The sequence below is a fragment of the Camelina sativa genome, chromosome 5, assembly GCF_000633955.1.
Source record: "Camelina sativa cultivar DH55 chromosome 5, Cs, whole genome shotgun sequence".
In the NCBI taxonomy this organism is placed as follows: Eukaryota; Viridiplantae; Streptophyta; class Magnoliopsida; order Brassicales; family Brassicaceae; genus Camelina; species Camelina sativa.
The window spans coordinates 234,283-256,831 of NC_025689.1; the positions used below are offsets into that span (position 1 = coordinate 234,283).

Consider the following 22,549-nt stretch of genomic DNA (forward strand, 5'->3'; position numbering starts at 1 on the left):
AAAAAAAAAAAAAAAAAAAAAAAACTATACCTTTGGTCTCTGTCTATATAGTCATCATAGGTTTTAATCGCCTTTTTTATATCCTAGATCTCCTCTAGAGTCTCATCACGAACGCGATGATGTGAATGGCCATAACCATGTTTAGACCTTTCAATTCTTGTGATAGGTACTAATTAACGATCTCTACTATTCTATTTCTATCTGATGTCATATTGGCTTATTTGAACCAGACTCATAACTAACCCTGATGATGTTTTTTATACCAGTAGTAACGCACGTAAAAAAATGTGGTTAGGTCCNCGTCAGATTCTCACTCTTACAGGTAAAAATGAAAAGTCTTGTTGCATCAACTCTTTCATTGTTTATTTATCTACTCCATTCATGTTTTTCTGAGCATTTTTTTGTTTTTGAAGGTTNCATCACTGGCCTCATTCGTTTTTAATGCAAACACACATCATAATAAATGTGAATCAACCGGTTAAGATAATGATATTGTAACCGGTCCTTTTTTCTTGGGTATTGAATGAAATGATTTAGACCCACCAGGTACGCTATTATTGTAAAAAATGAAATCCACGTCTCCACGTTCCAATAATAGTATCTTGTAAATTTTCCTCTTGCTTAAAGAAAAACAATAATCAAATTCATAAACATTAAATGATTAAGGGATCAAAATTAAGCTTAAAGAATTACCAACTCCAAGTGACTTTAGATACTCTCTTTTTTTTTTTTTTTTTTTTTAACTTTCATTATTGCTTCTCACATTTATTTATCTTGCTTCCTCGGCAACCCTCTTTTGGTTAGCACCTCGTATATTCAATCATCACAGTTTAGAAAATAACAACTATTCATGCTAGGGTCCTCTTATTGTTTTACGAAACAGTATTAAAATTTATACTCCCATAAATAATTTTGTTACACATGCATGTATCTAGTTTTTTAGGAGGTAGTGGTAGTTACACCTTTACTAAAAATAGTAAAAGAAAGAAAAAAACAGAATTCAAAACAAACACCATAGCAATAGCATAGATGGCTAATTAAATAAACATACCATCGATATAACGCTTAACCGCTTGTAATGATTACTACAAGAGAACGAACCGCCTGATATACTACTACTACTACTCATAAACTTAATTTTCACGTCCTAATTTTAAAAAGGTTAAATGTTACTCACATAGACATAGGCTCCTTAGTCTTCGTGTGTATATATAAGATCTCTCCATCTCTCCCTCTGTATCTACTAAAACATCGTCCCAATTTCATAAAAAGTAGCGTTTGGATCGAAAATTTAAGAAGATGACTTCTTCATCTATCACGTTTACTCTTCTTCTTATTCTTCTTCTTGTTATTGCAGTAAGCCCAAATCCGTCGTTAGCCTCCGGTACTAGGAACAACACAGAGGACAGCGTAACGCGGTACAGCACATACGTAAGAAACGCGTGCAGCGTAACGCAGTACCAGCAGCTCTGCGTCCGAACGCTATGGCCGTTTGCAGTCGTGGCGAGAAACAAGACGAGCAAGTGGACGCGAGCTAGCGTGGCGGTGACGATAACTGACACGAAACGGATCTTGAGAATCCTGCTCAAAACGAAGGGTTCAGCGGCGGACGAACGCGAGAGGATCGCGCTGTCGGACTGCCGTGAGCTTTTCGTGGACTCACTGGACAATCTGTACAAGTCACTCGCCGTTCTCCGGACACTGAACGCCGACGAGTTTCAGCGGCAGATGAGCGATCTCGCAACGTGGCTGAGCGCAGCGCTCACGGATGATGACACGTGTCTCGATGGGTTTGAAGAGACGTCGAGCAGATCATGGACGGTCAGGATGGTTAGGAGGAAGGCTACCAAGTGTATGCAATTATGCAGCAACGCGCTCGCTCTCCTCAACAAGCTTTCTTACGATGGCTTGTAATCTACTCCTCTATTTATTACTTCATTAGAACTTTATACAACAAATCATACAAACATATTGTGATTATATATATATAATTAATATGATCCACACAAATTATCATGAATTTATGATTTCATAAAAGTTAATTGAATTTCCATTTGGCCTCGGTTTATATTATTTATTACTCTTCTGCAAATGTCTCTTCTTCTTCTTTTTTTTCTAAAAAATTGTATCGAACTAATTTTTGTTGTTGTTGTTGTTGTTGTCAGTCCCTAAGTTTGGTGACAAGTTTATATTCAGGAACATTATATTTAATGCTTTGTTATTTATTTATTGCACAAGTTTATTTTCTTCATTCCACAACCACAATAAATAATTGTAAGGATACGAATGTATATATATTCATTACATTTGTTTTTTTTCCCTTTTATAAAAATCATTGAGAAATAGCATTTGGAAATTTTTATTTTAGCAGTGTTCAATAAATTTGAGGAATACTACTACTACTATTGTAATAGAATAAGAATGTGAACATCACAAAAAATTTCAATTATTGAGGCGAATAAAAACTCTACTGTCTAACGTTAATCAATATGGGCTTATATAAGCCCAAATGTAAAATTAACGGGTTTTGATAGTTTATATACGTAGGCCTACATTTAGCCCAAGATGCCTCGAACAAATTTATCAAATTATCTTATCAACCATACAATTAAAGCCCGAGATGGTTATGAAAATAATGTTATTTTTTATTTTTTTAGAAACGAGAGAAAGGACAAAACACACTAAAACCGGCAAGTTCATGACGTACGTAGTTGTCTCCTTCGTATAATGTACTGAATTAGAAATTGATGATTATCGGATGTTTTTCTAAATGATGATTACATATACAGTATGTGTGTTGGGTAATGATTGCAGTAGAAATGTACGTGAGTCGTGTGACAAAAAAAATAGTACTGTAGTGTACTATAATTAATACTAGCTAGTTTGTTGGGATTCTTAACTTATTAGGGGATGCAATTGTAAGCAAGTGAGTTCAATGAAAGCGTATTCAAGAATAATAATTAAGACGTACATTGCACATACTCTAATAATAACTACTAGTACTAGTAAAGAGTTTATTCAGATAACAAAAACTAAACTAAAGGAAAAAAATACTAATAATAATATCTAGAAGTAAGCGTTGTTTGGCTCGATCGAAAATGGAGAGTGCAGAAAACGTGGGAAATAATAGATGTACATGTGGCGTTACCTGACTCAACGTTGCTTCATGACCAAGTAGTTTAGTGCCCCCCCTTTCCCTGACGTGCGTGCGACCCTCCTCCTCTCTCTCTCTCGTCGTCGCCGTGGTCACTTTTGTCATTTCCTTTGTTGTTTTTTCCTGTCTCACTTTTCTCCCTTCTTTTGCGTTTACTAACTTTAAACAATCTTAAAGTAAATTATACTAAGAATTATGGAACTATAAATTCGTCTTTTTTTTTGAAAAAGGGTTTAGCGGAGTATTAGACTATATATATTACTCATAAATAAATGGAAATTATGTTCTCTTTAATACCAAAACACAACATTATTCTTTTATTTACTCCTGTTATTGTAGCATTTGCCGTTACATTATTCAGTAAACGTTTTAGTACGAGAATATTTCATAAATGTTAAATGTGTATATTGCTTATGTTAGGTGAATAATAGTATAACTAATGGTGGCAAACAAAAAAAATTAAGAAAGAAAATAAATACTAAATAAAAGAACGTTGAAATCACTCAAAGTTGTCATCAAATTTAGCTTTGCGTGAGACAAATTAGGCGCTTATTGACTTTCTTAAACCATACTACTGCTTTATTATTATTAACTCTATAAGACTATAATACTAATTCATAGACTTAAATAATAATAATAATATCTCGTTGCATATTTTCTTACTATGTGTTAGTATTGTCTACAGTTTCCAATTCATAAATTTAAAGACAACTTAATTCATTTGTTTTTAATGACAATGAATACAAAAAATTAGTAGTATAGTATATGGAGTAGTAGTAATTAATTTGTGCCAAAAAATCTAGATATATATAAGAAAAACAAATGCAAAGAATAATGTGAGTAGTTGCCAAAATTTTAAAAAAAAAAAATCAAAAGTTATTTAATTAAATTCATTGATTTTGAAACAAATCATTAAAGTTTGTGTAATAAAAGACAACAATTATTTGTTTTTAAAGGAAAAAGAAAACTGTAATTGGTCAAAGAAAAGAGAATTAAATCAGTGTCCGTTTTTTGGAAGAATCCGTTTGTTTACTTTTCAAATCTGAAAATAAAACGCCTTAAAGAGAGAGAGAGAGAAGAAAAAGGTTAAAAAAAAAAGAAGCCAAGGGAAGGGGCATTTAGCCGTAATTAACTGTGAAGAAGGAGGGCTAATTTACTAAAACATCTCTTTCTACTTAAATACAGAAATATCCCCTCAAACACTCTCTCCCGTCTAAAATAAAAAAAAGGTAGACTCAGTCTCCGGCGAGTTCGACTCGGAAACACTCTCCGATCACTTCTCTCCTCTCTGATCTTATTTATCTCTCTCTCCTTCGATCTCTTTACCCGAACGCTGATTCCTGATTTGATTTCAATCGAGGAAAGAAGAAGAAAGAAGAAGAAGAAGATGGCGTCAGAGCTGACAAACCGGCGTCACGAGGAGATTGAACAACGAGAAGAAGCGGAGTCTTACTATCCAAGACCGATTAAGCCGTGGTTCGTAGCGATTCGTCCGATCCGTTACATGCTCCGAGAACAGAGACTCGTCTTCGTTCTCGTCGGCATCGCAATCGCCACGTTAGCCTTCACACTCTTCTCCAAATCATCATCATCCCCAATCCAACCCATCCCTTACGAAAACGCCGATCCTCTCGCCGGATACGGAATGCGATCGTATCAGCCAACAATCGAGTACACGAGCCGGATCGGATTGGCGGGTGGCAAAATCCCTCTAGGTCTAAAACGCAAAGTGCTAAGAGTCGTAGTAACCGGTGGAGCCGGTTTCGTCGGGTCTCACCTGGTTGACCGGTTAATCGCAAGAGGAGATAACGTGATCGTCGTTGACAATTTCTTCACAGGGAGGAAAGAGAACGTGATGCACCATTTCAGTAACCCCAATTTCGAGCTTATCCGTCACGACGTCGTAGAGCCGATCCTCCTTGAGGTTGATCAGATCTATCATCTGGCGTGCCCTGCCTCACCTGTCCATTACAAATTCAATCCGGTCAAGACTATTAAGACTAATGTCGTCGGTACGCTCAACATGTTGGGTCTAGCCAAGCGAGTTGGTGCTAGATTCTTACTCACCAGTACCAGTGAGGTCTACGGAGATCCTCTTCAGCATCCTCAGGTTGAGACTTACTGGGGCAACGTTAATCCCATCGGTATTATTCTCTTCTTCATCGGCTCTCTCTTTTTTATTTTATTTTATTTAATTTCATTTTGTCTGTGTGTTATAAAGCGCACGTTAGCAGATATTATTATATACGCTCTTCTGCTCCGGTCAGATCTGTTCAAAACCAATTTTGAACAGTAAACTAGTGGGCTCCGTTATATCGTACGGCTCTGAAACGTGTGTCCCTATCCGCATGGAACATTTCCATCCACCTAATTTTTTTTGTATTGACGTTTGTAGTCCTCTCTTTTTCAAAATGTGTGTGTGAATTGTGATGATGGCAAATTGGGAACAGGTGTTCGGAGTTGTTACGACGAAGGGAAACGTACGGCGGAGACTTTGACCATGGATTACCACAGAGGTGCTAATGTTGAGGTTAGGATTGCCCGTATCTTCAATACTTATGGCCCAAGGATGTGTATCGATGACGGTCGTGTGGTTAGCAACTTTGTTGCCCAGGTCCGTTGGTTTCTTTTTTTTTTTTTTTTTTAATTATTTGGTAAAGCTTAAATAAAACGAATCAATCAATGATTTTAGTAGTTAATTAATTAAGTAATGATGATTGTGTAGGCCTTAAGAAAAGAGCCATTGACTGTTTATGGTGACGGTAAGCAGACAAGGAGTTTCCAGTTTGTCTCTGATCTGGTAAAACTCCTTTTACTTTTCCCTCTTAAACTTAATGATGATTAGATAAAAGCATGGAAAAGTTCAATTCAAACATGTAGACCCTACTACTGCTTCAAATTTTGCCAAGATAACATCATCTTTTTGTTATTCAATTGTTACTTTCGTGGGGTATACTTCAGTTTTGGCATGGTAAAACAGTCTATCCTGATAATGTTCAAAGATATATAGTCGGTACATACAATAAGTGGTAGAGAAAATGATCTTTGGAGTTTCGATAGTGAAGTCAAAACCACTTGCATATTTTGTTATCTACAATTTGGCGGATATTATTGATTTGTGACCGAGATTCACTAACTTGAGATGAAAATGAATAATTACCTGAGGCCACAGTAAAAAGGCTTAAGTTGTATACAATGTCACATCAACTCTAGGGATGGATGGGTTTCAATCAATACCATGGGACCAAAAACAGATCTCTCTGATACCATTATCACATTGTCCTTTCTTTTTGTCTCTCCATTACCTTGCATTGTTGTTTATTCTTTTTTGTCTACTGATGAGCTTGAATGTGAAAATTATAGGTGGAGGGTCTGATGAGGCTGATGGAGGGAGAACATGTCGGTCCATTCAACCTTGGTAACCCTGGTGAATTTACCATGCTCGAGCTCGCTAAGGTTCACCCTTTTCTCTTCTTAGACATATATAATATATGATATGATTTCCTAAAGTAAAGGCATCTGACCCTAATGAGCGAATTGGTGATGTACAGGTGGTTCAAGAGACCATTGACCCGAACGCAAAGATAGAGTTTAGACCAAACACAGAGGACGACCCACACAAGAGAAAACCAGACATCACAAAGGCCAAAGAGCTTCTTGGTTGGGAACCAAAGGTGGCTCTACGCCAAGGACTCCCACTTATGGTCAAAGATTTCCGTCAACGTGTCTTTGGCGACCAAAAGCAGGATTCTTCCACCACCTCATCATCAACAGAGTAATTTGTAGCCCGCTTTGCCTCTAGAAGACAGACGGGAGAGGAGAGCCTCGTTTCTTTTCGTTTTGTTTTTTGTTTTTAATTTTGATTTCCATTTTGCCATTCGCGGCAATGTAGTGGAGATTGGACCTCACACCAATGTTAAACTTTATTCTTTTTTTTTTTTTTATATAATGCTATATTACTTTAGTCTGGTCATCTGGTGCTTTGGACATGCGAACAGGTAAACTGACCACAAATGAGAATTCGGGACAAACCTCTTAAAAGATCTTGTCAAGTTGGACATAAACGAAAAAGAGACTCATAAGTGTTTGAACTTAAAGATACTACTACTACCTACAAGAATTTATCACTTTCAGCACAAACAAAGTAACATACATGCCTCTTAAGTCTCTCTCCATCTCTCTCTCTCTCTTTTTGCTCACTTTGGATTCCTAAGGACGATAATGACTGAATCTCCACGTAGAAACATCTTGCTTATAAAACGATCTCTGTTGACCGGAAGTGCCTTCTTCTTGCCTTTTCCAGTTTTCGGAACCTAAACAAAAACGAGGTTCAATTGAGAGGCACGCACACAAGTTTGTTTCAAAAAATAGACAAAAGTGATTTCAAGAGAGAATTTGTTTACCTCAGTCCACATCTCTCGGACATTTTCAAGAACCATGTTGCAATGTCTGTCAAATGCCCTCACTCGCCCAAGAAGTTTCCTGTTGTTACGGCAATTGATCAACACCTGAACATAAACTCGAGCTCGTTAAGAAGCTCCCATTTCAACCACTCCTCATACACATTTATTGTCTAACATCTGGCTTATAAACAAGGTGTTGTTACTAAAAGAAGTTCAAAAACATCTAACCACTTAGTACAACACTATCTATACATGTGTCTAATGAAGCAGAAGCTCTCAATACCCCTCTCCTCCTAGAGATCTCTAATATAATAATATACCTGAGTGTTGTTCTTCACGCTCATCATAAGAACAGAGAGTGGCCCAGTGTTGAACTCCTCTTCCTCGGTCTTGCCCTGCTAAGTAATCAAGCATTATGACTAGGAGTAACATACATATGAGGAGATAATACAACAAACCCTAAGAGTACCACCAGGTAAGACGATGTAAATTATAACAGTAACAAATCGAAATAAGAGATGAAAACAAACAAACAAACAAACAATTCTCTACACTAAACACCAACTAAATCGCTGAGCGGAACAAAAATAAACTCAATCTATAGTGACACGGGTTTAGCAAGAACTCAAGCACTAACGAGTAAGGCGATTGCGGGAATAGGGAAACAGTAGATGAATTTAGGGTTTATGACAGCGAGCCGAAGCTTATTGATAATCGATAAAAAGCAGTATCGAGAAGAAAGCTTACATTGGTATCCTCCTCCATTGGCTTACTGCGACGAATCAAGAGAAAACGCAGTGTCAAATTCAGTTCCATTAAAAAGAAAAGAAAAAAAACGGAGACGATGCTTAGAACCAGCGAGACAGAGAGAAAGATACCTCATATTGTTTTACCGCGACTTCTTCTCGACCAAAACCACACTAGGAGGGAGATCGAAGAAATTAGGGTTTTTGCTTTCACCTGCTTAGAATCTCGCTTTCGTTTCCCACAGATCTCTCTCTCTCAATCAGGAAGAAGAACTCGAAACTCGAAACTACTTGTCGGGCCGGCGGTACAATATTATTAAGTTAGAGGCCTTTTCATCTTGTTGGGCCTTTTCTATTTATGGGCTTTTTATATTATTATAAGCTTTTTCACCAAGGAAATACCAAAACACACACACAAATGTTTTTATTGCAAACCTTTTAATGTATGTGATAGTGATAGACATAATAAACCATCGTACGAAATGATCATATCTCACTCTTTTCTTTTACACAAATTTCTTGTTTTTTATTCCTTGCTAATTTTAACCAGACGGGCACGGCGGTTCAAACCACAAAGGAGATTCAAGTAGGGACGTTTAAGCCTCCATCGAGTGTTGTTACTAACTCCTTTAACCGGAACCCTCTGGATGCTCGTAGTCGTGGTGGTAGTCACTCGTATAGGAGTGACAGTGAGAGAGTCTGGGTCAGCGGTTCGAAGATCGAGCCATGTGATGATGTCAGCAAAAACGAGGTCAACGTTACAGTCAGGCTCACCTGACGTGAGAGCGTGCCACATCCCTGGATACAACTTGAGTGTCTTGTCCCTTGTGCTAGCTTTCTCGTACAATGCTTTGCTTATCTCTGGATCCGTCACTGTATCTGCTTCTCCGTGTAATACAAAGAAAGGCATCGTTATCTGCAAAAGTCCAATCACATCTTGTCTTGATTAATAATCATGGGATCAAGAATTTAGATATGTAATGAAGAGATCGACATGAACCTCGTGGAGAGTGTCTTCCAGGTTCATGCTTGTCCTGAGCATCTCAAGTGCTGTTTTAAGCCTCGGCTTTTCTTGATATATCAGCTTGTTGTTCCTTACCTGCATTTTTCACACACACCAAACTATGTATAGAACAAACAACTGATTTTTAGATGGTTACAGCTCCACATATATACTATAATACAACAGACCTCTTCTCGCTTGACCAGGTCCTTGAAAGCAGCGTCGATCACGTTTTTTGTTGGAACTATTTTCCATTTCGGTATGATTTCTTCAACTCTAGTTAACACACTAATCACCACCGGGTGTGGCTTCACCTTTTCGGATATCTGCATATTCATACATAAACAATTATACATCTCCCTTTCAATATTTTTCTCTCCCTGAGACTCTTTACAATCTAACAAAGTTGCGGGTTTTTATTACCTTACACATTGGAGCAACAAGAATGGCGCCGTTCCAAAACGAAGGATCTTTTTTGTGAAGCAATAGGGTGACTGCACCTCCCATGGATTCTCCATACAAGAATCTGCCTTTCTCCATGTACTCCTCTTGCGCTGACGCATATAGAGTGTAAACAGTCATAACTTGGGGTTGATAGATAAAATCTCTTCTTCTAGTCTTATAGTTATGTGTATACAGTGTGTGAATGTTTATACCACAAATAGAGGTGTAGTAGTCGTAGCAATCATTGACAACGTTCTCAAACTTCTTGATGTAGCAGCGAGATCCCATGGACCTGCCATGACCTTCATAGTCCAAACCGAAAACAGCGTATCCGGCTGAAGCCAGTCTGATTCCGCATTCTAGAAACAAAAAAACATGTACTATTCATTTTAGTTTGAGATCAGACCTCAGCTGATAGAATAAATTTTCTCAACCACCAAGCCATTCATTAGACAGAAGGTAATTTAATTTGATAGAGATGAATTTACACACACGCTTACCGAGGAGAGACCCCCCACTAAAAAAAGATATAAATTCAAATTAAATTGTCTACGGTCCCTCTCCAACCAAACCAACCAACCAATCTAAAAAAGTAAGACTTGTTGACCTACCCGGTCCTAACACTCTACATGTCTTTGCAGTTCAAGAGGCATTTAAGAAGTATTACTATACAGACATAAATGTTGAATAGTTCTAAGGTCCACACTGAATTTAAGATGAAGATTTATCATGATCTGCTACTAATCAATACACTCCATATGTCTATAATATACCATCAAATGTAAATAATAGTAAAATATATTTGCAGTGATAAACAAATGATTTTATTTTTTTTCATCAAATCCCAAACATAAATTGAAGATTTGCAACAGTTTATACACACGTCATTTGCGTAACCTCTCTCAGAGAACTAATAGAAGCTTGCTAAGAAAATGGAGACTGGTTTGATGTGATTAAGCGTGTACGTATGCGTGTGTATCAGACATAATAATATTGGAAGGAAGAAGAAGGGAAATAAATACCTTTCATGAAGTCGCTACACTCCATACCGTAACCTGCACAAAAACAACAAAAAAAAAGATCCCACGGGATTAAATGAAAAATCTGTAATGAAAGGTGGCTCGAATAAGTAGGAAATACTTGAAAAAATATATACCATGGCAGAGGAAAACGAGAGCTTTGGGAGAAGAAGATGAAGGGATCCATCTACAAGCGAACAACTCAACACCTCTCGCATTTCTTATGTATTCCTGTCTCATCCAACAGAATTATACATATATATTGCATTCATGTATCTATCACGCTCTCATGTTGTTAAACTACTACTACTGAGAGTGAATCTGTGAGGAACCGAGAAAAAGAAAGAGAGAGAACCTCGTGGTAATGGAATTCTGACGACTTCACGTTTCTCTGCGATTGACATGACTGGAGCGACATTGAGATTTGAGAGAGAGAGAGAGACAACGAAGGTTGGGGGATTTTGAGGGCGGTGTCACCAATTTATAAAGAGATCCGAGAGTGACACTATTTTTTCTTCTTTAATTGAATGAAAAAAAAAAAAAGCTAAAAAAACGTTTACTCATTATTTGTTTAATTGACGTCACTGTGAGCGTATGAGTTAGAGACCCATCATCAATTTGGCGAGACAAATCGACAAATGATGTATGTAACCTACTCTCATAAAGTCAATATAAAGCCTCTCTCTCTCTCTATCTATATATTTTGGCAAATCCCTTTAATAAATAAGAGATGATGATACTACTTCATATAATCGACAAAAGTCAACACNTGGACAAAAGTCAACAAAACAACACCATTTTTCATACATACGGAGAAAACAAATCTAGAAGAGTTGCACAAAAAAAAAGGAGAAAAGAAGATCATTTCACGTACGTATGATCCCAACGTTTGGTGACACCACTACGAAACGCGCATTGCAAAACGCTAATCCTCTCTTGGAGGATTGTTTCCTTTCCACCCTCTATCACTTCCTCTTCCGCATCCATTATTAATTCCAACTGGTCCAGAAACTTCAACTTGCTCTGCACTTTCTTCAGCTGAATTTATATTTTATACAATAAGCAAAATATCCCGGGTCAAGACACAAACAGAGTGGACTAGACAAAATGTTTTAATGTTGAAACCCAAAAAGAGTGCAGGAGACACCAAGGTTTTTAGTGTCGAAACCAACCTGTTGGTCTATTACAGTCGCAGCTAAATCTTCCATTTCTCTTTCTTCTTGATCAGCCAGTATTTTCGCCTGAGCAGCTGCAGCTCCTAGAGCTGTTGCCACAGACGCTCTTATCCTTAGAGCTACAGGTAGACCCTGAGGCTCGTCTGCAAATATAACCAAGATAACAAATCTTAAAGTCATCTTGAGCTCTCATTCTACACCAGGGATGTACATTGTATCACAACACAAGTTACCTTTCTCTTCTTTCTGTTCCTCCATATCCGTATCTTTGTCTCCATCGGCTCTGTGAGCAAAGTTTTGAAATTAGCCTCCACAACGACATGAGAAGCCAAGCCATAAGCAAATTGAAGGGTTACAAACATCGAACCTGTCAACAGTGGAATCCGTGTAATCACCGGTGTCAAAAATCTCTTTTGGACATGAGGCTTCATCACAAAGAGCTGCAATTGCAGCTTTTGCAGCAGCAGTTGCGACAGATGGACCAACTTTACTTGCCATGGTCGCGACCTGTTGTTCAATGTGTAAAGATGTTATTAACTAGAGTTGAAAGGGTACTCTTTGCTAGAAGAGTTAAAAGAAGAGAGGAGGGATCCGAATGTTACACTCATTTGGAAAATAATGAACACAAGGCACCTTTTTTAACAAAACATTCACCTGTTTCATAAGTGAACTATCACTGTCTGATATCAGTGCAACACGTTTCCTTTTTGCTGGAGGCCCATCTTCATTTTCTTCCCTCGTCTCTGTTTCCTCATGTTCTTGACCATCAGTTTTCACCTGTTCTGTGTCTTCATCGTCGGTGGGGACAGCTGAACTGAGCCTTCCAGAAGTAGAACCCATCAGACACTCTCCAAAGGGGAGTTCAATGAGTTTTGAAATGCAATCTAGTCTGGTCTTTGTAGAAACACTTTGTGCAATGAGTTCCCAATCATCCCCATGTTTCAGCACAGATTCTAGCAAGAGGAGGGTTTCTTCCTCGGTCCACACAGCTGCAGCTGAATCCCCAACCAACTTAAAGTCATCTGCAGCGTTGTTCTCCCCCCCATAGTTGCCATTCTTGAAACACTTTTCGCATATGTTGATAATACTCTGCCAACATCACTATGTCAGGAAACAAACTAACAAAAAAGAAAAACAGAAACAGACCAGAGAGAAGAACAAACAAGATACCTTATTATGTTGATAGAAAGCAGAATCACAACGTTGTCCACAATGCCCACAAAGCAACACATCATCCGGCTTCTTCAAATCGGTGAAAACATCTGAATAAGAGGTAAGTGGTGGTAGTTTGACGCCACTCACAGTTCTTTGCTCAACCAGGGGCGGTGCGGTAATAGGCCTCAAAGAATTAGGGGTTGCGGTAACTCGAATACCAGCAGGAGTCCCTTGTTCAATTTTAGCATTATCCACCGACGACAAAGTATCATTATCGTTAAGGGAAGGTGAGAAATTGATCAAACCCCACCTGTCGAGGAAGAGAAACACTTTTTGAAGCAAATTGACATCGCCGACGAGAAACTTGCGGATGCTGGTGAAGGTGAGCCTCCTCGAAGTGTCCTCTCTAAACTTATTGATGATGAAATCTCTGTACTCCTTGTAAACTTTAGGGGTTCTATTGATTGAGCTCTCACTGAAGAACTCCTCAAATTCGCGTCTTTCGATTTCGTGTATATCATCCCATAAGAACCAACCTATATGAGGTAATCAAAACAGATCCCCAAATCAAACCCTAGAAAAGCAGAGGAAAAATTCTTCGCAATACGGAAACAGTAGAAGAAACCCTAGAAAACTATAAAGAGAGAGTTGAAAGGCATATATGGGTGGGGGAGAAAGAGAGAAGACATACTGGATTGAGCAGGGATGGTGTAGAGCTCGAGCTCTGCGCTTGAATCAATGGCTTCCATGCCCGTTACCCTCTCACTCTCCGATTCCCTCCAAATCACAAACACACGCACTCAGATGAATCTATTATCCTACTCGACCAAATTCGTTGATGTGACCAAAGAAACAAAAAAAAAATGGGAACCTGGGTCAAATATATGATTTAATTCAATTTAAACAGGGCCTAATTTTATATCAGCCCATTTGTTTTCTCTTTACCCATTAACGGCCCACATGCTGTCATCTTTTAATTTGTTAAACACTCTTGCTTTCGGTTACATTTTTGGTCTCATACGTCTTATAATTTCGTTTAAATCTCACTGTTTTGTTTAATGATTCCAACCACTAAAGAAAAAAGTTACGAATACAAGTAGTTTCTACTTTGCAGAAAGATTTCAATTGGTTGTTGACAGACAAAAAGAAAAGGGATCCAGCATCTTAGAAAACAGTGAAACTGAGAGTGCCAACATTGATAAAAAAAAAACAAGAGTTCAGCTAAAAAGAGAGTATTTCAAGAGACGGCTAAACAAAAAAGCTCTATTAAGTTTTACGAATCCGAGCCAAAAAAGACACCACACACACACAAAGCAATCCTCTTAAGTCATCCTTTGTGCTGCCTCCTTTGCAAGCACTCTTTCCTTGGCCTTGGTCTTTGCCTGAGACTTGGATCCCATTATGCCTCCTCCCCATTTCTTCCTGTACTCCTCGAACTTGTCGTTGAAGTTAGCCTATATAGACCAAAAAAAAAAAAAGACAGAACCATGTGTTAAATTCCACAAGAGTATAAACAAAAATTCTCCATTTCTATTCTATTTTAGTGGCAAGAAACTATTACCTTGATAGCCTCAAGGATTTTGCTGAACTCAAGCTTGTCCTCGTTCTTGACGGTGGTCAAACACAAGCAAGCAGCAGTCTTTTGGTGGACAACCTGGAAAGTAAAGAGACAGAGAAATTAAGATAAAACTCTCCATGCTAACACATCAGAGAGACACAACAACAACACATACCGCTCCAAGACGAGATTTGCCCTTGACAATGCAGTATGGGACTTCCATCTTCCTGCAAAGAGCAGGCAACCAGACAACCAACTCAATGGGGTCGACATCATGAGCAATGACAACAAGTTGAGCCTTGTTCTGCTCAATGAGGTAGGTCACATGGTTGAGGCCATATTTAACAACAATGGGCTTCTTAGACTCGGAAGGCTTTCCCTCAGCTTCAGCTTGAGCTTTCTTGAGAAGACGCTCTTTCTTGGCAGCTTTGTCTTCTGGCCTATACTTAAGAAGGACCTTGAAGAGGTTGGTGGCTGCAATCATCATCAATACAGAAAATAGTCAGGCACTGAATTAAGAGAGAGAGACATACATAAACATACCAAAGTCGTCTCAATAAAGTTACCAGAAAATATACAAAACTGGCAAATGTTTCAATAACAGATAAACTAACAGCAGCAAGTCCAAAACAATGACTAGTGTTTGAAGAAGACATACCAAGATTCTTGTCAAGAGTCTTGGTGAATTGGTTAAGAGCTGGTGGGACCTTCAACCTCTGCTTAAGGATCCTCTTCTGCCTTTGAAGACGGATAGATTTGGGCCATTTGATGTAGCGGGTGAGATCCTTCTTAGGAGGCAAAGCTCCACCAATACCAAATTGCTTCGGCCTCCTCTCAAATAGAGGGTTAGTAACTTTCTCCTGCGATACATTATAACACAAACTTGAGCAAGAAAAACCTTAGAAGTATAATAAGATAGAAAAGCAAANCATACATACCGTCTTCTTCTTGGCAGCTACCTTAACTCCTCTTTTAGGGGCCTAATTAGTACCAAAATGAACATAAGAAAACTCTTAGTAGAGAAGAGTTCATTAGCTAATCTATCTAGTACCATAAATCAAACAAAGCCTAGATCCTAGGCGTCCAGCAAAAGTTCTAATTCCAACATGCAAAACAAACATCTAGATCCAAAAAATCAAAGTAAAGAGGGGGGAGATGTACCATTGTGAGTCGTTCCTCCGAAGCTCCCAAATGGGGTTATCTCTCTGCAAAAAGGGACGGCTGAGTCGAAGAAGAGAGAGTATCGCTAAAACTAGGGTTTTGCCTTTTTATATACTACACCCACGGGGATCGCTCAAATAATAGGGCTTCTCCGTTTTTTTTTCTCTTCATTAATCCAAATTACAAATATACCCCTCACTCTCTCTTTTCTTTCTTTTGTTACGATCGAGTTACGTAAACCACCGGTTTCTTTAATTAAACCACCGGTTCTGATTACCCACTGATGTACCACTATAATTTGTTTTTTTTCATCTATAAGAGATACATTTGTACTTTTGGATGAAATTGTTTTCGTCACACAATTAAAAAGTCTTGACTTCCTGGTAAAAATCTATGACGTATGGGGAGTTTATTATCAAATTTGTCTTGACCATTCCCATTATAGTTTAGCTTAGCAATTTTAATCCAATTCACCCATGTTATAATCATACATATTTTTGGTTATTTACGACTTTATGACGTCTCTTGGATAACATAACGAGAACGAGAGAACAAACACAAAGTTTCGACTTACTAGTTTACAGTTTACACTTTATTACACGAATTACACGTGATAAAGAAATAGTAATTGGTAGTTTGATGTCAATGTCAACATGATCTAAATGGGTTAATTGAAAACCAAGCAAAAAAGTAGTAGCTCAAAAAAAATATCTCAATCAATATTTCTGAGTTTGTATATAAAATACTATATATTTAGACAATTGTACTTGAGAACAGAACACAAACAAATGACTCACGTCAGATCATGTTTATATTATCTACTAAACTCAAACTCACTAGGTTTTGGTCAAGTTTGATACTATGTAAAAGCAACAAATGCTTATTGTAACTTTTATAAAGTTGATGATGATATGATGAGATTAACAAAAAAAAAACGTTAGGGGTCTAAAACGAATATAAAAGATGTTTGCAATTCGGGTCTTTAAACCTCATCAAATTAAAAAAAAAAAAAAAAGTAAGTCCCAAGTTGTTAGTCAACACAAATCCTCCAATTAGAAAAGAACACGTGTCAGTCAATGTAAAAAGATTGAAATCATGGTTAGATTCAACAAATAATTGAAGAAGTTGTCATGCAGAGATTAGGAGATTGATTTAGATGTGTTTTGTGATTTGTCACCAAAAATATAAATGGCTCACAAGTCTCCACCGCAATATCCAACGCAGCTTGACCGATTCCAATCAGCTCCCCCTCCTCTCTCCCCTGATCGGCGGTTTTGTGAATGCCGGTCACCGAGACATCCTCCGGTACGTCCGCATTGATCACGTGCCTCACTCTTCACACAGATTATTCCCCCCTCTCATGCTCTGTTTTTTTTTTTGTTTTTAATAACTATTTTTACCTGAGATTTGTTCGAGAAATTAGGGTTTTTGGCTTTCGAATTTTTTTTTGAAAAGAACCCAACTCTTGTTTAACAGAACCCATGATGAAATTTCTAATCTTTTTTGCTGTTCCTTTGATCTGGTTTTGATTACTGTGGTGGAACATGCAATTGTTATTAGTTTTTGTCTATAGATTAAATTTCGGATGAATGATGCCATGCGGATCCTTTGCAGTGTTTTCTTGGTTCGTGTTACGGATTCTGTGGAAAGAACCAAATCTATATTGCATGTTCCGTTTGTTTCGCCTTTCTCCTGTTACTACTAGTAGTAGTACTAGTCCGATACATCAGATTCCTTAACCTTCTTTTTTTTTTTTGGTGTACCAGATTCTTTTCTCCACTGAGAGAACAAGTGAATTCAGTTGACTTATCAGGGAAGGAGAGAGGTGCAAATGGCCTCTATTCTTAATCTAACTCAGGAGTTGCAAGAATCTTCTAAGGTTATTGGGCATGTAAGATGTGAAAACTATTTTATTTTCCCCGGAGAAAATACTTTGTCAGATGGTTCGAGGGGTGTTTTGTATTTTCTTGCTCTTGCCTACTGCTTCATCGGTTTGTCTGCCATTACTGCACGCTTTTTCAAGTCTATGGAGAATGTTGTGAAACATTCACGTAAAGTGGTTACAACTGATCCCATTACTAAAGCTCAAGTCATCACCTACAAGAAAGTTTGGAACTTTACTATTGCAGACATCAGTTTGTTGGCGTTTGGAACTAGCTTTCCTCAGATTTCTTTGGCTACCATCGATGCGATACGCAATATTGGGGAGCGTTATGCTGGAGGTCTTGTTCTTAGCTCTATCTTCTTCCTTCCCTGTTTTTTTACTTCAAATTTCGTTTAGTTATTATATCATGTTTTTGTCATATAGGTCTTGGTCCTGGGACACTTGTCGGCTCAGCTGCATTTGATCTTTTCCCCATCCACGCTGTTTGTGTCGTGGTGCCAAAAGCTGGAGAACTGAAAAAGATATCTGACTTAGGCGTTTGGCTAGTCGAGCTGGTTTGGTCTTTTTGGGCTTACATCTGGCTATACATAATCCTCGAGGTAACACTGCAATAAGCGGTCTAAATAGAATTCTGTTGATATTTCAGTGATGAGGTCTAAATCTTTGTTTCTTTTTACGTCTCACAGGTGTGGTCACCAAATGTCATTACACTTTGGGAGGCATTATTGACAGTATTGCAATACGGATTACTTCTAGTTCACGCGTACGCCCAAGACAAACGATGGCCTTACTTGTCGTTACCAATGTGGGTTTCTTCTCCAGACAATAACATAAGTTTCTGCAAAACAGAATTCTACTAAAGATTGAACCTTTGTGTTTGTATTTGATATCTTAAGGTCAAGAGGCGATAGGCCAGAGGAGTGGGTTCCAGAGGAGATTGATCAATCCAAAGATGACAATGATGTTCATGATGTGTATTCGGATGCCGCTCAAGAAGCTGTTGAATCTGGAAACAGAAACATTGTTGATATCTTCTCAATTCATTCAGCTAACAATGATACAGGTACTAAGTATGTGTAGGTTGTCTTCCTATTGATAAAGACCAGTTTTTTTCGTAATTTCCAAATCCGTGTGACTCGCATAATTGTCTCTGGTATTGTTATAAATCAGATTTTCCCTGTAACGAACACTTTTGCAGGGATCACCTATCATACAGTGGCAGATACTCCACCCGATTCTGCTACTAAGAAGGGTAAGGCGAAGAATTCTACTGTTTTCAACTTGTGGAAACATCAATTTGTGGATGCAATCACGGTAAAAATCTTCTATGTACCAAGTGTTTTTGTAGATTCTTCTATATCCTATTTTGGTCTTTTTGATCATTGACAACACATATTATTTAACTTGGCTCTCTTCCCCTTCTTAATCAAACAGTTGGAGACATCAGAATCAAAGAAAGTGGATAGCATTTATCTTCGAATCGCGAAATCCTTTTGGCAATTACTCCTTGCCCCTTGGAAACTTCTTTTTGCATTTGTGCCTCCTTGCAACATTGCTCACGGTTGGGTTGCTTTCATCTGCTCTCTACTCTTCATCAGTGGAGTAGCTTTTGTCGTCACAAGACTTACCGACCTTATAAGCTGTGTCACTGGTACACACACACACCAGTTTTAAAATCTTGATTAAGAGATGCAACATTTTAGCGCTAGAACCTTTGAAACTCTTCTCATCTTGCAGGAATAAACCCATATGTGATAGCATTCACAGCACTAGCAGGTGGAACTTCATGGCCAGACTTAGTAGCAAGTAAAATCGCTGCAGAGCGACAACTAACCGCAGATTCAGCCATTGCAAACATCACCTGCAGGTAAAAATCTCGAAACTCCTTTTAAACAATCAAGATCTTTTCATGATCTTTTTGGTGATAATTTCTGCAGTAACTCGGTGAACATTTATGTGGGGATTGGAGTTCCGTGGCTGATAAACACAGTCTACAACTACTTTGCTTACAAGGAGCCTTTATACATAGAAAACGCGAAAGGACTAAGCTTTTCGCTGCTGATATTCTTTGCGACATCAGTGGGATGTATTGTGGTGCTTGTGTTGAGAAGGTTGATCATAGGAGCTGAGCTTGGAGGTCCAAGGCTATGGGCTTGGCTTACTTCTGCTTATTTCATGATGCTTTGGGTCGTCTTCGTTGTTCTTTCTTCTTTGAAAGTTTCAGGCGTCATATAGAATTATAGAAGAAACAACAAAAGAGAAAAAAAACAAACCCTTGAGTAGCAGAAACAAAGCCTTACAATATGACACAGTCTCTGTTTTGTGTTATCCTTTATAAGGGGTTTTATATAATATGTCAAAGTTCAAAAGGCAGTTGGCTAAATATGTGTTACAAATATTAAAGCATATTTTTTTTTGGTAGGACAAATATTAAAGCATATTGAACATGGTTTTGGAGGCTTCATCTTATTCTGCAGTTTTTTGTTTATTTATTTGCGGTGTTACCAATTTGTAGTCAGTGAAGAAGCAAACTTTATCTAAAGTTCAAACAAAAGCTTAGCCGATTCCCTAAGTATTTACAGTGATACATTGAAGTCTTTAATTCTTTTAGCTTCGTTCTAGTATCACAAATCATAGAGACTTTTTATGGAATGAGTATATGAAATGTTTAGAACAAAGGAAACAACAACTTGATTGAACCAAAAAAATAATAAAAAAAAGGGGTTGCTAATTCATTCTCCATACTCAGTCTCAAAAGAGAGCAGTTAAGTCCTGTCCCAGATAGCATGTAAATACACGGATACAAAGAGTAGGGCAAAAACCAGATGGGATCTACTTTTCCAATCACCTGAGAAGTAGGTTTAAGCAAAGGCGCCGGTACAGGCTGTAGCCGGACCAGCCTCGACCTGCGTCTTCAATGAGCTGTATTTCTTGGTTATAAACCTGTTCCAAGTTTGAAATACATCAAAGAGAGATTCAGACAAATGACAAATTCTACTTGGGGACAAGTTAAGAAAGCAAGAGCTCACCTAAAGAAATCCCTCCATAACAACTCATACATTAACCAGTTGAGTCCTGTATCTCCCGATCCGTTCCTGAGAAAATCATTTCAAAGAATGGGTAATTAGACACATATCTTTACTATATCGGATCCTATATGGTTTCTGAGACATTACCTTGGAGTTGTGGTGGATGCAGAGATTGTTTTCTTAAGCTCATCGAACATGGAACGAGGAGAGATGCTTCCCATGGCTAACCAAGGTGAAATCTTGCAAGAGAAGTTTGCACCAAAGACACTGTTGTTACCTCCTTTCTGGTTTCCCTTGCTCAACCGAGCCTGACACTCTGCTGCAAAGCTCTTTAGCCTAGTCAACGCCTCTGTCTCTCCTCCAACCATTGTTGGCTTCCCTTCCTGGTAAGAAAAGGTGTAAGAGCAACATACTGGACCCAAAGAGAAACGTTCATTGATCCTATAAACAATTCATGGACCTTCAAACACTGTTTACACTTTATAGTATTTATCCATATGAGTCTGTCTCTTAAACAACTGGAACCAATTGGCTAAATTACGAACCTTTGACAAACCCAACAAGTATCCACCTTTTCTCTAAACAAACTAAACCTGTCTAGGCAATGAATCAAAGCTAAGCTAAGAAGAGATGAAGACAACAAAAACCTGGCTCGTTCGAGCTGTGGGGCTAATGCCAAGATCCAAAAGAGAAGGAATGTCACCAAGCTCAACGTCTCCTCGAGAAGGCAAGCTTTTGAATTGATCAAGAGCAGCAATAGTCTTCCTAATCTCCAATTTCTGGACTTTATCCTTGAAAGCTCCGTAATTAGATGGCAAATCTTCAATTTTGAAAGGCAAATCATCCAAATGATAGAGAGTGCTTCCCCAGAAGTATTTAACTTCAACGCCTTCCTCCTTCATGGCCGTCTCAATCTTGCCTTCCGCTTTAACCTCGTCGTGAGAGACTTCCCTGTGAGCATAAACCGCATCAGCTCCAATCTCCTTGGCCAATTCGACCAAAACAGATTCAGGCTTCCCGACGCGGACAAGGAGATTGGAGCCTCTCGCTTGGAGACTCTTACGGAGCTCTGAGACAGACTCAATCAGAAACTGAGCTCGGAAAGGCCCCGTCTTGTCGAATCCAGAAGATGACTTCCCGTAGTCTCTAGGGTCGAAGCAGTAGACTGGCAAAACGGAGACGCACTCGTCATTAGCGGAGTTGAGAGCTTCGTTGTCGTGGACGCGGAGGTCGTTGCGGAACCAGACGAGAGAAGAACGACGGAGAGCGGCGGCGGAGGAAGGATCGACGGGACGACGAGGGGTGATTGAGAGAGGGGAGTGGAGAGGGTTAGCGGAGATGGTGGATTTGAAAGAGAATCTTGTGGGAAGAGGAGAGACAGAAGAAGAAGAAAGAGAGAGATGGGTGAGGGAAGAGGCCTGAGTAGGGATCTTAACCTTGTTTGGATGATGAGAAAACAATCTGAGGAACTGAGTTGATGTGGGGAAGAAGGTGACTAGAGAAAGAGACGCGATTGGTAGAGAAGAAGGGATAGTAATGGCGATTGGGTTATCTTCTTCTTCTTCTACTTCAACTGGGTTTGCTTCAACATTCTTCTTCTTCTTCCAATCCATTTCTCTCTGTTTGTCTGTGGGAAGAGTCAGTGAAGATGAATTTGAGGGGGTTTGATATGATAAGCTCTCCTTCGATTTTCTTCCATTTTGTAACACTCAATTTTGTTTGTTTTTTTTTTTTTTTAATTTTATTTTCGGTCCATAAATTTACATATTTAACCCCAAAAAAAAATAAGAAAAAGAAAAATAAACATAACTCCAAAG

At 38.5% G+C, this 22,549-nt stretch overlaps 9 protein-coding genes across 11 annotated transcripts in view; 4 read left to right on the forward strand and 5 right to left on the reverse strand.

The window, feature by feature from the left end:
• Positions 1-442, forward strand: part of LOC104788718 (DExH-box ATP-dependent RNA helicase DExH8) — a 6,094-nt gene extending 5,652 nt beyond the window's left edge. The window contains exons 14-15 of the mRNA XM_019245153.1: positions 267-322; positions 414-442. Coding sequence (XP_019100698.1) covers positions 267-322; positions 414-442 — 85 coding nt within the window. The remainder of the gene's footprint in view (positions 1-266; positions 323-413) is intronic.
• On the forward strand, positions 1,091-2,080 carry LOC104784532 (21 kDa protein-like). Its single transcript, XM_010509561.2, has one exon. The coding sequence runs from the start codon at positions 1,300-1,302 to the stop codon at positions 1,912-1,914; it is 615 nt and encodes a 204-aa protein (XP_010507863.1). The 5' UTR covers positions 1,091-1,299; the 3' UTR covers positions 1,915-2,080.
• Positions 4,339-7,098, forward strand: LOC104784533 (UDP-glucuronic acid decarboxylase 4). Its single transcript, XM_010509563.2, has 5 exons — positions 4,339-5,298; positions 5,605-5,768; positions 5,880-5,954; positions 6,518-6,610; positions 6,706-7,098. The coding sequence occupies exons 1-5, from the start codon at positions 4,542-4,544 to the stop codon at positions 6,931-6,933; spliced, it is 1,317 nt and encodes a 438-aa protein (XP_010507865.1). The 5' UTR covers positions 4,339-4,541; the 3' UTR covers positions 6,934-7,098.
• Positions 7,175-8,593, reverse strand: LOC104784534 (small nuclear ribonucleoprotein Sm D2-like). 2 transcript variants are annotated; one of them, XM_010509564.2, is made up of 5 exons: positions 8,436-8,593; positions 8,305-8,329; positions 7,878-7,955; positions 7,558-7,662; positions 7,175-7,467 (listed from the first exon to the last, which is right to left on the reverse strand). In XM_010509564.2, exons 1-5 carry the CDS (start codon positions 8,438-8,440, stop codon positions 7,351-7,353), a joined length of 330 nt encoding a protein of 109 aa, XP_010507866.1. In that variant the 5' UTR covers positions 8,441-8,593; the 3' UTR covers positions 7,175-7,350. The 2 variants fall into 2 exon arrangements, with proteins under 2 accessions (XP_010507866.1, XP_010507867.1); XM_010509565.2 differs by having other exon boundaries at positions 7,878-7,952; positions 8,436-8,592.
• LOC104784535 (caffeoylshikimate esterase-like) lies at positions 8,703-11,523 on the reverse strand. Its single transcript, XM_010509566.2, has 8 exons — positions 11,125-11,523; positions 10,907-11,000; positions 10,773-10,805; positions 9,963-10,109; positions 9,730-9,860; positions 9,495-9,632; positions 9,304-9,402; positions 8,703-9,219 (listed from the first exon to the last, which is right to left on the reverse strand). The coding sequence occupies exons 1-8, from the start codon at positions 11,185-11,187 to the stop codon at positions 8,830-8,832; spliced, it is 1,095 nt and encodes a 364-aa protein (XP_010507868.1). The 5' UTR covers positions 11,188-11,523; the 3' UTR covers positions 8,703-8,829.
• Positions 11,548-13,954, reverse strand: LOC104784536 (SWI/SNF complex subunit SWI3A-like). The gene is made up of 7 exons (XM_010509567.2): positions 13,791-13,954; positions 13,115-13,635; positions 12,599-13,033; positions 12,312-12,451; positions 12,178-12,227; positions 11,942-12,087; positions 11,548-11,807 (listed from the first exon to the last, which is right to left on the reverse strand). Exons 1-7 carry the CDS (start codon positions 13,846-13,848, stop codon positions 11,631-11,633), a joined length of 1,527 nt encoding a protein of 508 aa, XP_010507869.1. The 5' UTR covers positions 13,849-13,954; the 3' UTR covers positions 11,548-11,630.
• Positions 14,237-15,928, reverse strand: LOC104784537 (60S ribosomal protein L7a-1-like). Its single transcript, XM_010509568.2, has 6 exons — positions 15,819-15,928; positions 15,596-15,637; positions 15,316-15,517; positions 14,833-15,131; positions 14,661-14,753; positions 14,237-14,553 (listed from the first exon to the last, which is right to left on the reverse strand). The coding sequence occupies exons 1-6, from the start codon at positions 15,819-15,821 to the stop codon at positions 14,422-14,424; spliced, it is 771 nt and encodes a 256-aa protein (XP_010507870.1). The 5' UTR covers positions 15,822-15,928; the 3' UTR covers positions 14,237-14,421.
• LOC104784538 (magnesium/proton exchanger-like) lies at positions 16,988-20,169 on the forward strand. Of its 2 annotated transcripts, none has more exons than XM_010509570.2 (9): positions 16,988-17,123; positions 17,585-18,040; positions 18,127-18,302; positions 18,390-18,508; positions 18,600-18,766; positions 18,920-19,017; positions 19,138-19,354; positions 19,441-19,570; positions 19,641-20,169. In XM_010509570.2, exons 2-9 carry the CDS (start codon positions 17,650-17,652, stop codon positions 19,936-19,938), a joined length of 1,596 nt encoding a protein of 531 aa, XP_010507872.1. In that variant the 5' UTR covers positions 16,988-17,123; positions 17,585-17,649; the 3' UTR covers positions 19,939-20,169. The 2 variants fall into 2 exon arrangements, with proteins under 2 accessions (XP_010507872.1, XP_010507871.1); XM_010509569.2 differs by having other exon boundaries at positions 16,989-17,123; positions 18,902-19,017.
• On the reverse strand, positions 20,326-22,424 carry LOC104784540 (blue-light photoreceptor PHR2). Its single transcript, XM_010509571.2, has 4 exons — positions 21,380-22,424; positions 20,880-21,115; positions 20,733-20,798; positions 20,326-20,646 (listed from the first exon to the last, which is right to left on the reverse strand). The coding sequence occupies exons 1-4, from the start codon at positions 22,343-22,345 to the stop codon at positions 20,565-20,567; spliced, it is 1,350 nt and encodes a 449-aa protein (XP_010507873.1). The 5' UTR covers positions 22,346-22,424; the 3' UTR covers positions 20,326-20,564.

What these genes read in the sequence shown, in the direction of transcription:
- LOC104784532 (XM_010509561.2), top strand. Translation starts at nt 1,300, where the DNA reads ATGACTTCTTCATCTATCACGTTTACTCTTCTTCTTATTCTTCTTCTT.
- LOC104784533 (XM_010509563.2), top strand. Translation starts at nt 4,542, where the DNA reads ATGGCGTCAGAGCTGACAAACCGGCGTCACGAGGAGATTGAACAACGA. An exon ending in TCCAGTTTGTCTCTGATCTG is followed by an intron (nt 5,955 to 6,517) that starts GTAAAACTCCTT and finishes TGAAAATTATAG; the next exon opens with GTGGAGGGTCTGATGAGGCT. An exon ending in CCATGCTCGAGCTCGCTAAG is followed by an intron (nt 6,611 to 6,705) that starts GTTCACCCTTTT and finishes GGTGATGTACAG; the next exon opens with GTGGTTCAAGAGACCATTGA.
- LOC104784534 (XM_010509564.2), bottom strand. An exon ending in GCGTGAAGAACAACACTCAG is followed by an intron (nt 7,663 to 7,877) that starts GTATATTATTAT and finishes GTTTATGTTCAG; the next exon opens with GTGTTGATCAATTGCCGTAA. An exon ending in TCCGAGAGATGTGGACTGAG is followed by an intron (nt 7,468 to 7,557) that starts GTAAACAAATTC and finishes GTTTTTGTTTAG; the next exon opens with GTTCCGAAAACTGGAAAAGG.
- LOC104784535 (XM_010509566.2), bottom strand. Translation starts at nt 11,187, where the DNA reads ATGTCGCTCCAGTCATGTCAATCGCAGAGAAACGTGAAGTCGTCAGAA. An exon ending in CAGAATTCCATTACCACGAG is followed by an intron (nt 11,001 to 11,124) that starts GTTCTCTCTCTT and finishes TGGATGAGACAG; the next exon opens with GAATACATAAGAAATGCGAG. An exon ending in TTGTTGCTCCAATGTGTAAG is followed by an intron (nt 9,633 to 9,729) that starts GTAATAAAAACC and finishes ATGAATATGCAG; the next exon opens with ATATCCGAAAAGGTGAAGCC.
- LOC104784536 (XM_010509567.2), bottom strand. Translation starts at nt 13,848, where the DNA reads ATGGAAGCCATTGATTCAAGCGCAGAGCTCGAGCTCTACACCATCCCT. An exon ending in ACGGATTCCACTGTTGACAG is followed by an intron (nt 12,228 to 12,311) that starts GTTCGATGTTTG and finishes CTTTGCTCACAG; the next exon opens with AGCCGATGGAGACAAAGATA. An exon ending in CGACTGTAATAGACCAACAG is followed by an intron (nt 11,808 to 11,941) that starts GTTGGTTTCGAC and finishes ATATAAATTCAG; the next exon opens with CTGAAGAAAGTGCAGAGCAA.
- LOC104784537 (XM_010509568.2), bottom strand. An exon ending in GACTCTTGACAAGAATCTTG is followed by an intron (nt 15,132 to 15,315) that starts GTATGTCTTCTT and finishes TGATGATTGCAG; the next exon opens with CCACCAACCTCTTCAAGGTC. An exon ending in AAATCCTTGAGGCTATCAAG is followed by an intron (nt 14,554 to 14,660) that starts GTAATAGTTTCT and finishes TGGTCTATATAG; the next exon opens with GCTAACTTCAACGACAAGTT.
- LOC104784538 (XM_010509569.2), top strand. Translation starts at nt 17,650, where the DNA reads ATGGCCTCTATTCTTAATCTAACTCAGGAGTTGCAAGAATCTTCTAAG. An exon ending in CCTTATAAGCTGTGTCACTG is followed by an intron (nt 19,355 to 19,440) that starts GTACACACACAC and finishes CTCATCTTGCAG; the next exon opens with GAATAAACCCATATGTGATA. An exon ending in ATTGCAAACATCACCTGCAG is followed by an intron (nt 19,571 to 19,640) that starts GTAAAAATCTCG and finishes TAATTTCTGCAG; the next exon opens with TAACTCGGTGAACATTTATG.
- LOC104784540 (XM_010509571.2), bottom strand. Translation starts at nt 22,345, where the DNA reads ATGGATTGGAAGAAGAAGAAGAATGTTGAAGCAAACCCAGTTGAAGTA. An exon ending in GCATCCACCACAACTCCAAG is followed by an intron (nt 20,799 to 20,879) that starts GTAATGTCTCAG and finishes TGATTTTCTCAG; the next exon opens with GAACGGATCGGGAGATACAG. An exon ending in TTATGGAGGGATTTCTTTAG is followed by an intron (nt 20,647 to 20,732) that starts GTGAGCTCTTGC and finishes AACTTGGAACAG; the next exon opens with GTTTATAACCAAGAAATACA.